Source organism: Echinops telfairi, unplaced genomic scaffold, assembly GCF_000313985.2.
Source record: "Echinops telfairi isolate 266 unplaced genomic scaffold, ASM31398v2 ScPeMD7_22;HRSCAF=79, whole genome shotgun sequence".
In the NCBI taxonomy this organism is placed as follows: Eukaryota; Metazoa; Chordata; class Mammalia; order Afrosoricida; family Tenrecidae; genus Echinops; species Echinops telfairi.
In genome coordinates this window covers 6,276,866-6,288,410 of record NW_022103919.1, presented here as the reverse complement: position 1 = coordinate 6,288,410, position 11,545 = coordinate 6,276,866, and the positions used below count along the sequence as shown (strand labels likewise).

General features: G+C 44.0%; 1 protein-coding gene across 3 annotated transcripts in view; it reads right to left on the bottom strand.

Moving 5' to 3' along the window:
- Positions 1-11,545, bottom strand: part of NUP214 (nucleoporin 214) — a 93,316-nt gene that overhangs the window by 72,140 nt on the left and 9,631 nt on the right. For all 3 annotated transcript variants that reach the window (XM_045288498.1, XM_045288500.1, XM_045288499.1), the window contains exons 9-11: positions 10,380-10,446; positions 7,726-7,852; positions 4,786-4,947 (exon numbers count right to left, since the gene is read on the bottom strand). In XM_045288498.1, the coding sequence (XP_045144433.1) occupies positions 4,786-4,947; positions 7,726-7,852; positions 10,380-10,446 (356 nt within the window). The remainder of the gene's footprint in view (positions 1-4,785; positions 4,948-7,725; positions 7,853-10,379; positions 10,447-11,545) is intronic.

Genomic DNA, 11,545 nt, shown 5'->3' with positions numbered 1-11,545 from the left:
TTTTGTTCAGCTCTCTTACGTCATCATTTCTTCCATTGACTTCAGCTACTCTACCTCCAAGAGGAAGTTTCTGAATGTCTCCCTACATCCACTTCAGTCTTCTCTTTCTAGTCTTAACGACCTTTTGCTTTCTTCGTGTGTGATGTTCTTAATGTCATTCCACAACTGGTCATTAGTGTTTCCACTGCTTCAAATGTGTTCTCCAGAGGTTCTCTAAAACTCAGGTTGTACATTAACTCTCCAGGACTTACTCTGTCTCCAGCTTCAACTTGTAAACTGCCTATGAGCAACTGATGCCCTGTCACAGACGTAGTCAAGTTGATTCCCGTAGAGTCCACCTAGTCAAGTCCAAATACATGGTCACTGTTGCTGTGGGGAAAGGTATTTGCAATGACACAGCCGTCGGTCTTGCAAAGTTCTCTTAGGGTGGTCTCCAGCACGGTTTCTATCAGCAAGGCTATAGTTTTAAACCACCGATCCTTCGACACTCAGTTTCCAAGTTTAGCATCCCAATGACGAGTAATTAGGAATGCATCTTGAGTACATGTCCAATCACTTTCAGATTGCCTCATCATTGGCTTGAATGGTTGGTGCACAAATAAGAATAGCAGCTCTGTTAACTGTTCTTCCTCGCGGGTATGTATATATATATATATATATATATATATATAACCCAATCAGACAGCATTTTACTGCAAGATAGATCTTGAAATATTCTTTTTGATGATGAAAGCAACCTCACCCTCTTGAATCTGTCATTTGCAGCATAGTAAACCACAACTGCCTGAATCAAAATGGCCATTGCCAGTTCATTTCTGCTCATTAATACCTAGAATATTAATCTTTATGTGATCCATTTTATTTTTGATGAGCTTCAATTTTCCTAGCTTTATATTTTATACATTCTGTGTTTCAACTATTAAAAAAGAAAAAGTTTGCAGCTGTTTCTTCTGATTCTGAGGCATGCAAATGAAGGACCCAAAGCTCGGCCCCACCGCATCTACTCTGAGGCGGCAGCTCCTCTCCAGTTCTGTTTTGGGTGCCTGCCAACTCGAGAGGCTCAGCTGCAGGCACGGTATCAGACAACAGTCCATGGCTATTTGCGTGGTTTTCGGTGGCTAACTTTTCAGAAGTGGACTGCCTCTTCCTCCTTCTGAGTCTGTTAATACACTAGATGTCCCACAGGAATCTGCTCGGCATAGGTGACTGCGGGCATTTAAAAGATCCCTGGCAGAGCCTCCAGCAGCACAGCAGCCTGCTACCAAGCAGAGTGCAGGAAAGAGCTGCAGCACACCTTGAACAACTCATACACATTGACTTTAAAAGACTTCAGGAGTCTAATAAATATAAGCTGGAAACCTACTTCACAGAAAGTAAATATGCTGTCCTGCTAATGAAAGAAATGAAAATTTAAATGAAATGTATTTTAGATCCTCTAAGTTATCAAAACACACACACACACACACACACACACACAAACACACACACACACAAACCTTAATGTTTAAACAGGTAAAAATGAATCTCAAACTTTTTATAACTGGGGGTTATCTAATTCAACAGGGGTTTTTTTAAGAGAAAATATTTTGTCTCACCAACCCTAAAAAAATGGATGCAGTAATCTCCATTCTAATAAGGGCTATGAAAACATACTAAAAGATGAAAAAAGATAATAGCACAAAAACAGTTTATACAACCCAAAATAAAAATTATTCAATGGAACATTAAACGGTAATTCTTTTAAATGAGTCATGCAAGACTGCAGAAAAACCTCAAAAATATTAATAATTGAAATTTAAAACCAGCTACCATGATGTACAATTACAATTACATAGGAGATGTTTACCACACGCACTGGAAGAGAATATCCCAAAAGCATGTTTCAAGATTTTTTTATTCTCCAACTTTTCTATAATGCAAACATATTCATTCTCTAAATGAAGTAACAAAATAAGAAAGGAACATTTTTGTATCAATGTATTTTCCATTTACATTAGTGGGTCTTGGTTCTTCCACATTAGATGAGAGTATAATTTCTTAAAAGATTCTGTTTACGGCCATCTAGTTCAGAAGGAACAAAGCTCACATGGACAAAGCACGCTAGCCTGCATGATCATGAGGTGCCAAAGGGATCAGGTATCAGGCATCAAAGAACAAAAAAATCATATCATTGTGTGCTCACCTCCCTGATAAGATCGCTGAAGACAAATGGGTGCATAAGCAAATGTGAAGAAAGCTGATGGTGCCCGGGTATCAAAAGATATAGCATCTGGGGTCTTAAAGGCTTGAAGGTAAACAAGCAGCCATCTAGCTCAGAAGCAACAAAGCCCACATGGAAGAAGCACACCAGCCTGTGCAATCACGAGGTGCCGAAGGGATCAAGTATCAGGCATCATCAGAACAAAAAAAAAAATATCACTGTGAATGAGGGAGAGAGAGGAGTGGAGACCCAAAGCCCATTTGTAGATAATTGGACATCCCCTTACAGAGGAGTTGCGGGGAGGAGGCAAGTCATTCAGGTTGCAGTGTAGCAACAATGAAACATACAACTTTCCTCTAGTTCCTAAATGCTTTCCCCCACCCCCGCCCCCACTATCATGATCCCAATTCTACCTTAAATCTGGCTAGACCAGAGGCTGTACTGTGGTACAGACAGGAACTGGAAACACAGGGAATCCAGGGCAGATGATCCCTTCAGGACCAGTGGTGTGAGTGGCGATACTGGGAGAGTGGAGGGAGGGTGGGGTGGAAAGGGGGAACTGATTACAAGGGTCTACATATAACCTCCTCCCTGGGACGGAAAACAGAAAAGTGGGTGAAGGGAAATGTCGGACAATGTTAGATATGACAAAACAATAATTTATAAATTATCAAGGGTCATGAGGGAGCGGGGAGCGGAAAAAAAATGAGGAGCTGATGCCAGGGGACTTACTTTGGAAAGCACATGTTTGAGAATGATGAGGGCAATGAATGTACAAATGGCTTTACACAACTGATGCATTGTGATAAGAGTTGTACGAGCCCCTAATAAAGTGATTTTTAAAAATATAATATAAAAAGTTTTATAAAAAAGCTATAGAAAATTTGAAAGAAAAAAAAAAGATTCTATGTTTAAACCAATGAAATATTTAGGATATAAATTGAAAATACCACTTTCTGAAAACAGAACTTCAAGTAAATTGTCACTGTTCAAAAAGAGAAATGTTAATGAAATTATAGTATGCAAAACCATATAATGCCCTTAAAAATCATAAACCTTACTTTTAGTTATTAGTTTGAACATATATAAATTATTCAAAATTGACATAAAAGTTTCTAAATGTTTACACCCAATCTCTATGGTCATCACTGATACTAAACAGTTAATGCTTTGGTTCTGGTCCACAGACCACTCCCCTGCCCACTAATTTCATTTACTTTATTGTGTTTGATACACACGACAAAACATACACCAGTTTCTGCATGTACAACTTAATGGCATCGTTAGCTTCTTCAAGTGGTTCAACCAGGCTTACTTCCTTTCCCTCCTTGTCAGAGTTGATTCTCCCTAGTCACATAAACGCCACAAAGCACCTCAGCCCAGGGCATCGAGCCCATGCCAATTCATAGACAACCCTGTAAGACAGGGCAGAACTGCCCTTCTGGGTTCCTGAGACTGCAACTGTTTAGAAGAGTAGAAAGCCTTGTCTTTTTCCCATGGAGCAACTGGTGGTTTCAAACTACTGACCACACAGCTAGCAGCCCACCACACTGTTCTCTAAGTGCCTAGCTCATCTTTTGAGTTACTCTCGTCAATTTGATACCCACAGATGGCTTACAGTGTCTTTTAAGAGTTTTATTTTATCTCCTTCAAGGAGATCAACATGGCCACTTGAAAAAAAGATTAGTATTTATACGTGTGCAGTCATGTGCAAGAAAAGCATATACCAAAATATGGCCTCTAGATATTTATGAATTTTGTGCGGTTTTTCTTTTTGCTAATTTTTCTCCTAAAAAACAAAAGAAAAAGCAAACCTAAACACTGCTGTAAAATATAAACAAAAATAGAAAATCCTCAGGCCCCTTGCCCTCTAAAATAGTCACTTTACTATCCACCTGTCACGTATTTTCTATGTCTAGAAATATTTTTTTTTCCCTTACATATAGGGATTACACAGTATACACCTTTCCACATTATGCCCCATTAACTCTCCTTGTCAATGACATTTTTAATAGTTCTACGACATCTGTCTATAAATGTAAAACCATTTAATTAGCCTAAATCTCATGATTAAGTACCACGTCTATAGGATTCTGATCACACAATATATGGCAGGTGTCCTCAAACTATGGCCTGCAGGCCACATGCGGCCGGCTGAGGACATTTATCTGGCCCGCCAGGTGTTTTTGCCCCGTTTGTTTTTTTACTTCAAAATAAGATATGTGCACTGTGCATAGGAATTTGTTCATAGTTTGTTTTTAAACTATAGTCCAGCACGCCAACGAGTCTGAGGGACAGTGAACTGGCCCCCTGTTTAAAAAGTTTAAGGACCCCTGATATATGGTCTTATAGGACAATTTATTGTTAAATTATCTGAAAGAATCTACCTGGCTGCCCTTCAGTTTGGCTACACCGTTGTGAAGTGCAGACTGGTGGGGCGTGTGTATTTAGGGGAAGAGCAGTCCTTGCTTTACTGCCGGAGCCCGGTCAGATGACGGTAACCCCTGGGCAGTTTTCCTCCTTGGGAATGCTTCTGTACAAGCCAATGATAACCCCTTCCTGCCAAAGCAGGGAGAGTCACATACCTGATGACCTGGTCTGTCGCTCCCCTTCTAATGAGAGCTGCTCAGGTGACCTGATGAGGGATCGAATGCCAGGATTTTGATTGATCATATAAAATGGGCAAAGCACACCGTCTGTTGAAAGTAACATCAGAACTGGAGCCGGAGGGAGAGTCTTTTCATCATCTGTAAAACAGAGGAGTGAAAAAAAGTGATAAAAGCAGAGACTCAAGTTACCTTAAAAGGACACGGTCCCATTGGGAAGACTGCCCAGAGAAAGAAGGGGGCTTGATGGACTCATCTCCACAGCAGCTCAAGTGAGTTCGTTCTGATTCGGTCCGAGCAGCCTTTTGCACACCGACTATGTGCAGCGTGGTTGCCGTCACCAGATCACCACCAGCCACGCTAAGCTTGCTGTGGCTGTGACTCTCCCAGGCTCTCTCAGTTCTGAGCTTTGTACTAAAACAACACAGCTAGATTCCGGCCTTGGTCAGAGGAATTCTGAGCCTATCTTCTGTCTGCTGAGTCACTCATGAGGCTAAACTGCACATGCCAGGACACAAAGACACCAGTCACATGATTGTGGATTTATTCACAGCAGAATCACACGTTTTGCTTTTTTCTATATAAGATTTCAAGAGAACCAGAGTAAATCAATGTCTCTGTTTTGAATAGTGCAAACTGATCGGAGCAAATACTCCTGGCTAAGCAGGGAAAGGACAAGAAACTTCATGGTTTCTGCCAGGGCGCCTTCTTTAAGCCAGTGCACCCAAGGCAGATCACAAGCATCTCTCCTGTTGTACTTGTACCTGCCCTACTGCGGGGCAGTGAGATGCTAGACGTACACTGGATCTTACGGCCCGTGCTCCAGGTCTGCACTTTGTTCTAACACAGGCCCTCAAAACAATCTTGGCACGCAGCATCTTTCTCTGATGAGGGCATTAAAGAATTCTTTTTAGAGAACACATTTCTGGCAAAGCTATGGAGAAACAGACACTATTTCAGGTATGCAAAATGGTACAAGCCAGGTGTAGGGAAGACATAGCAACTACATCTGCATGATGCCCTTGACTCAGCCATTTCATGTCTAGAAATTCATCCTGATGCTACACCTGCACAATTACAAAATAAATAAGGCCACAGTGCCATTATTTTACTTGTGATCGTGAAAATAACCTCTATACGCATGCATAGAAGACTAGTGAGTTACACTGTAACACTCCCATACAACAGGCCTATGGTGCTCTTAGGAAGAATGCAGTAGGTCTCTGCTGTGCCGTGGAGTTGACCCCCCTACCGGAAACACTGTTGAATGAAAAACTGTGCAGCACAATTGCACACACACAGCATGTCTTGCATAGAACTCACTGTCGAGTTGATTCCAACTCAGAGAGACCCTATAGGACGGGAGAGACCTGTCCCTGTGGGTTTCCAAGACTAACTCTTTATAGGAGTAGAAAGTCTCATCTTTTGCCCGAGGAGCTGCTGGTGATTTCGAACAGCTGACTTTGTTGGTAGCAGTCCAATGTGTAACCACCATGCCAGCCAGGAAGGTATAGAAGGGGACTTCAAAAAGTTGATGGAAAAATTGCAGTATCTATGGAGTCCATTTCCGCATGAAGTTTCCCTCTTATATATGTGTATCTGCTTATTTCTGTCCCATCCCTCACAGCACACAGAATGATAAACCACAAATAAAATAACTGCCTACGAGGAGGTGGCCTGGGCAGAGAGGGAGAGACAGGGAAGGGAGGGACATGTCTCCAGTGCACATTCCTAGGATTTTTACTTTTAATCACATGTGAACATTTTGTAAGAAGTCCTGGTGGTGCTGTCAAGTAAGCTAAATGCAAGGTCAGTGGTTCAAAACCACAAGCCACTCAGCGAGAAGGATGCGGCTGTCTGTTCCCATCAAGATCTACAATCTTGGAAACTCTATGGAGCAGTTCTGCTCTGTGCTATAAGGTTGCTAACAGTCAGAATTGACTAGATGGTAGTGGGTTTGGGATTTTATTGGTAATATTTATATACTCAAAAAATTAAATGCAAGCCAGAGGTTCACATACCAATCCCAACTTACTGCCGCCGAGTCATTCTGACACACAGTACCCTATGCAAGCCTGTAAATCATCAGAGGAGCAGAAAGTCTCATCTTTCTCCTGGCTGGTGGGTTCAAACTGCTGACCTTGTGTTGCAGTCCAGTGCGTAGCCCACCACGCCATCAAGGCTCCTTAGTATATCAAACTGATAACAAACCAGTCACTGCCAACAAGTCAACTCTGACTCACAGTGACCCGATAGGACAAGGTAGAACTGCCCCTGTGCGGTTCTGAGAACCTCTGAGAAAGCCTCATCTTTCTCCCCAGGAGCAGCCGGTGTTTTCAATCTGCTGGCCTTGTGTGTAGATACTGCGCCACCAGGGCTCCCTTGCTTCACGTTAAGTAGGAAGAAACGGCATCTGATGGACAGACAGAAGGGCTAGGTCACAAAGCAAGAGTAAATGTTCATGGCAGTGAGCATATGGGTGTCCAATGAGGAATTCTCTCAACTTTCCTGTATCTCTGTAAATTTCATCACACAATGCTAGGGGCGAGGGCCATGTTTGAATCTTCAGAGGCCAACACAGATTTCTATTTCTAGATCAGTGTTTCTCAGTTCCAAGGTGAGACGGCCCATGCAGTTAAAAATGGAAAAGTCCTTGCTCCAAGTTTCACGTATGGCTTCCTTTTACCTAAAATGTTTCATATCTCAACCATATTCTAAAGCACACACAATATGGATGGGTTGTGTCTGGCCTTGGTCTCATTAGGTTCAGTGTTAGCATGACACACTCTCTAGCCTTTTCCAACAAGAGGATGGACGTGCTCAGCTTCTAGAAGATGTCATGAACACACTTAAGTGGCATTTAGAAATCAAGCAGCAGAGGAAAGCCTATTTCTGCACTAAACATCAGGCTACACTTACTGATAGTAATCTCCATTTGGTTTGTATAATCGATGGCAACGCCCATGGGCAAGGAGTCTTCATTCTTGTCGGTCACAGGCAGTTCCGCTCGGCTAGAATCCTCTAGAAGCCAAGATTCCCAGTTAACCTGAAAAAAGGGAAGAAAACACCAGTTTACTTCTGCATCGGTTCTTCGCTGTATCATTCGAGCAGGAGAGAAGGAAAAGCAGACACCCGGCCGACCTTCGTGTGGACTGTGAGGCTGAGACCTGGGGAACCGTCTAAGGTACGCGTACTCCAGCAGCCAAGAGGTTTATTTTCCAAATTAACTAATCTGTTCCTGGTGAACCAAGTCCCTACCTTGTGAATCAATAATCATGACTGTGAACGTTTTCTGAGCTACCTCCTACCACAACCAAGGTAGATTTCGTAACTCAAGGGGGGCAAATCCCCGAGCTGTGCTAAACCCGACAGCCAGCCAGTCCATGTGCCTAGACATTTAGGGTCGGGGCTAAGGAACTCAATCAGTCTCTGCCGGGGTCTTGAACAGAGACGACCTTATAGCTGGGCCAGATGGCCTGTGCTTGCTCGTCAGAAACAGGTGGCCCACGTTCTGAGCCAGCTCCTCCAGGTCAGCCTTTTTGCCTTTGGATTCCTTGAGAAGACCCCGAGGCTTATGCTTGATTGAGCAGTCTATTTTCCAGTAAAGGATTCCCAATTAAAAAAACACACCACGCTTTTCTCACTTTCAGGAAAACTGGACAGCAAGAATCAAAGAGGAATTGTCCCCAGTATGGAACAAAGGAGGAAAAAAAGTGGTCTGGGAAGGGGAACATAAACCTACTACAAGATTTGGTTATGAGTGTCTATCACTCATAGATGAGGGAAAGTCAAAAATAACTGCTACCAAAACAAAAATTGCTACCAAACCACAAAAATGTGTATTACGCAGAACTATCAACATGTGAAACTATTGGCTCTCAACAACTTCCTGACAGTGGCACTTCTATCTAATCTGTATTTTAACAAAAACAGCAGTTGGGGCTTCCTAGAGGGGCTCGACTGTGCTCTTAAATGCTCTTTGAGTTTGGAGCACAATAAAAATGTATGCGGGGACAAGATCAGGGTTTGAGTGTACATAGGGTAAGGCTTCCTGGCGAAATTCTCCAGGACAGCACTAGCTACGCCTGGAGAAGAGACAGATGCCATTGCTGTGATGGAAGAGACTCCTGGGCACCCCTTTCCTGGCTTTTCCTCACCAAGTCTTCAATTTTCTTAAACCTTCACAATAGCTGCTGCGATGACCCTGTGCCCTTCAAGTACAGCTAGCGAGAGGGCACGCTGAGAAGCCTGACCTTCTGAGCTGGCCTCTCTACCCTGACGTAACTAGTCCAACATCTCCCAGGAGCCAATGACTTGACTGGGCCTGTCACCGATTTTGAAGGCCCCCTAATGGGACTAAGACCAGCATCTCACTGAGAGGACCTCATCGTCTGCAGCCGCAGATCCCTTTGGAAAACAATGCAAGTTGTCTGCGCTCATCCACCGATGGCAGAGACAGGTCCACACACGCTTTAGACGGAATAAAGGCTTCTAAGCAGGAACTGGAATGCTAGTAGCAATGCTTCCCCACTTACCCTCTGCTTCATAATAATGTACACAAAACGGCAACTTTCAGACACAATCTATAAACAAAACCAAGGAAGCCTATGATTGCTAATACCTACTAGCGAAGAGGAGAAAGTAGAAGAGCTGACAAATTAACAATGGTTCCCTCTGGAGAGCAGTACTGAAACAGAAAGGCTTGGAATTCGGGAAAGTGGTTCTCTTCATTGATAAGCCTGCCATACAAGTTGCTATTTGAAGGACGTACATATATTATTTTGGTAAAAATAAAAGCCTACTTTTAAAGCACGGATACATAAGGTATTTATGCAATTCAATTTTGTCCAATGACCTAAAAATGAACATTAAAAAAGCCAAAAACATATGAAAACCATGCCACTTACAGTGGGCCCAACCTGCCCCCCAGAAAAATGACAAAGGCCAAGTGACTGCAGCAGCACGGGTGCTTGTGTACGGATAGTGTAGGAAACACCAAGGCTGTCCATGGAAAACATGCTCCCTGTCATCTCCCCTGCTCCGCAAGCGCTCTGCTTGTCTAAGGCAGACGTCTCTCCCTCAGTGCGCAGTCCACCCGTCTACTGCAAGCACCGTGAGAGAAGGAAGTAAGAGGGGTCCCGACGGACCGAGGGACTTTGTTCTTTCTGGCTGCCTTTCAAAGTCAAGCACGCTATTTCTAGGAGTCTGTCCCCACCTGTTATTACCTGCATGTCTTCCACATGCAGGGGCGTGTGGCCATTGCTTGTATGAAAGCGGCAGGCTCCGTCAATAGGAAGAAAATAAAGGTGCTACAGCAGCGCAAAGGAGATGCAGCCTCCTACCCATCCAGGTACATTCCTGCTCGAGGGGGAGCACAACGTCTATTCCCACAGACCGTGGGGCTAGAGCCTCAAAGAACACTGACACTCATGTTTGCTCACAGCCACAGCCACGCCACCTGACCCGAGCCAATGTGTCATTTAAGCTTTGTGCTCATTCAGAAACTGAAGGGTGTGAAATTCATCTCAACCATGGAGCTGATTCTAAAAAAGTGACACAGAGAGATTATTTACCTGATCACTTTGTCGAGCCAGGATACTAACTTCTGTGGAAGCCGCAGATGCCGCCAGCACCAAATCCCTTTGAAGAAGAAAATCATCAGATGATTAAATTCAAGCACAGGAACAAGTCTGCCTTGATTTGGGTCTGTGGTAAGGCCTCTGAGGATGTCCTCTGGATGGAAGGGGTATATTTTCCATATAGTTAAAGAGAGGTGGGTGCATTTAGATATACAGCCAACTTTTTTTTAAAAGTCTCATAAGATTAAGCACTGGAGAATCACTAAGTCTATCCACCTGAAGAGTCACACTGAAGGGACCCCCCCCTAAGAGCAGAGTAATCCAGCTCGAAGAACAGAGTGTCCACTTCAGGTCATCTACCTTTCAAATCCACATGCCCTCAGAAGGGAACTGGTTCCTGCTGTTAGTGGCCACCGAGTCAGCGCCTGGCTCCTGACAGCCCTATGGGTAACCAGACTGGACTGTTGTGGTCCACCTTCAAAGGGTGATTGACACGCTTTTCTTCCTATTCTTAAGTCCAGAAGCTCCGCTGAAAACTGTTCAGCATCACAGTAACATGAAAACCAAGCTCACTGCCATCGAGTCAATGCGGACTCAAAGTGACCTCAGTGGGTTTCCAAGACTATCACTGTTGACTGTAGTAGAAAACCTGGACTTTCTCCTGAGGAGTTGCTAATGGTTCTGAATTGCCAACCATGCAGATCGCAGCCCAACTCGTAACCGCCACATCACCAGAGTTCCCCCACATGAAAGCCTCCATGAAAACAGCAGGGTAGTGGCTGTACTGGGCACACTGGCCAGCACCTGGGTCTCTTGCATGGAAGGTGAGAGCTCTACTTATGAACCACCAGTCCTCAATATGTGCCTTAGATGGCCGTGGTTGCGCAAGTGCAGTCCCTGGGGCTGGTAACCACAGCTGCTCCTCAGGAGAACGCAGCAGCGTTCTGCTCCCATCAGGAGCGGCAGTCTCTGAAAGCCACAGGGGCAGTCCTTCTCTGCCATATAGGGTTGCTATGCGTCGGAACCGACTGGAAGGCAGTGAGGGGGAGGGGGTCTTTTCCTTTTGAGTGAATAAAGGCTGGAGCAGCGGATCACATCAGTGGGAAATCTTCTCTTTCTCCTCTTACAGGGAAAAAGGCAAAGTGCAACAGAAGTGTGTT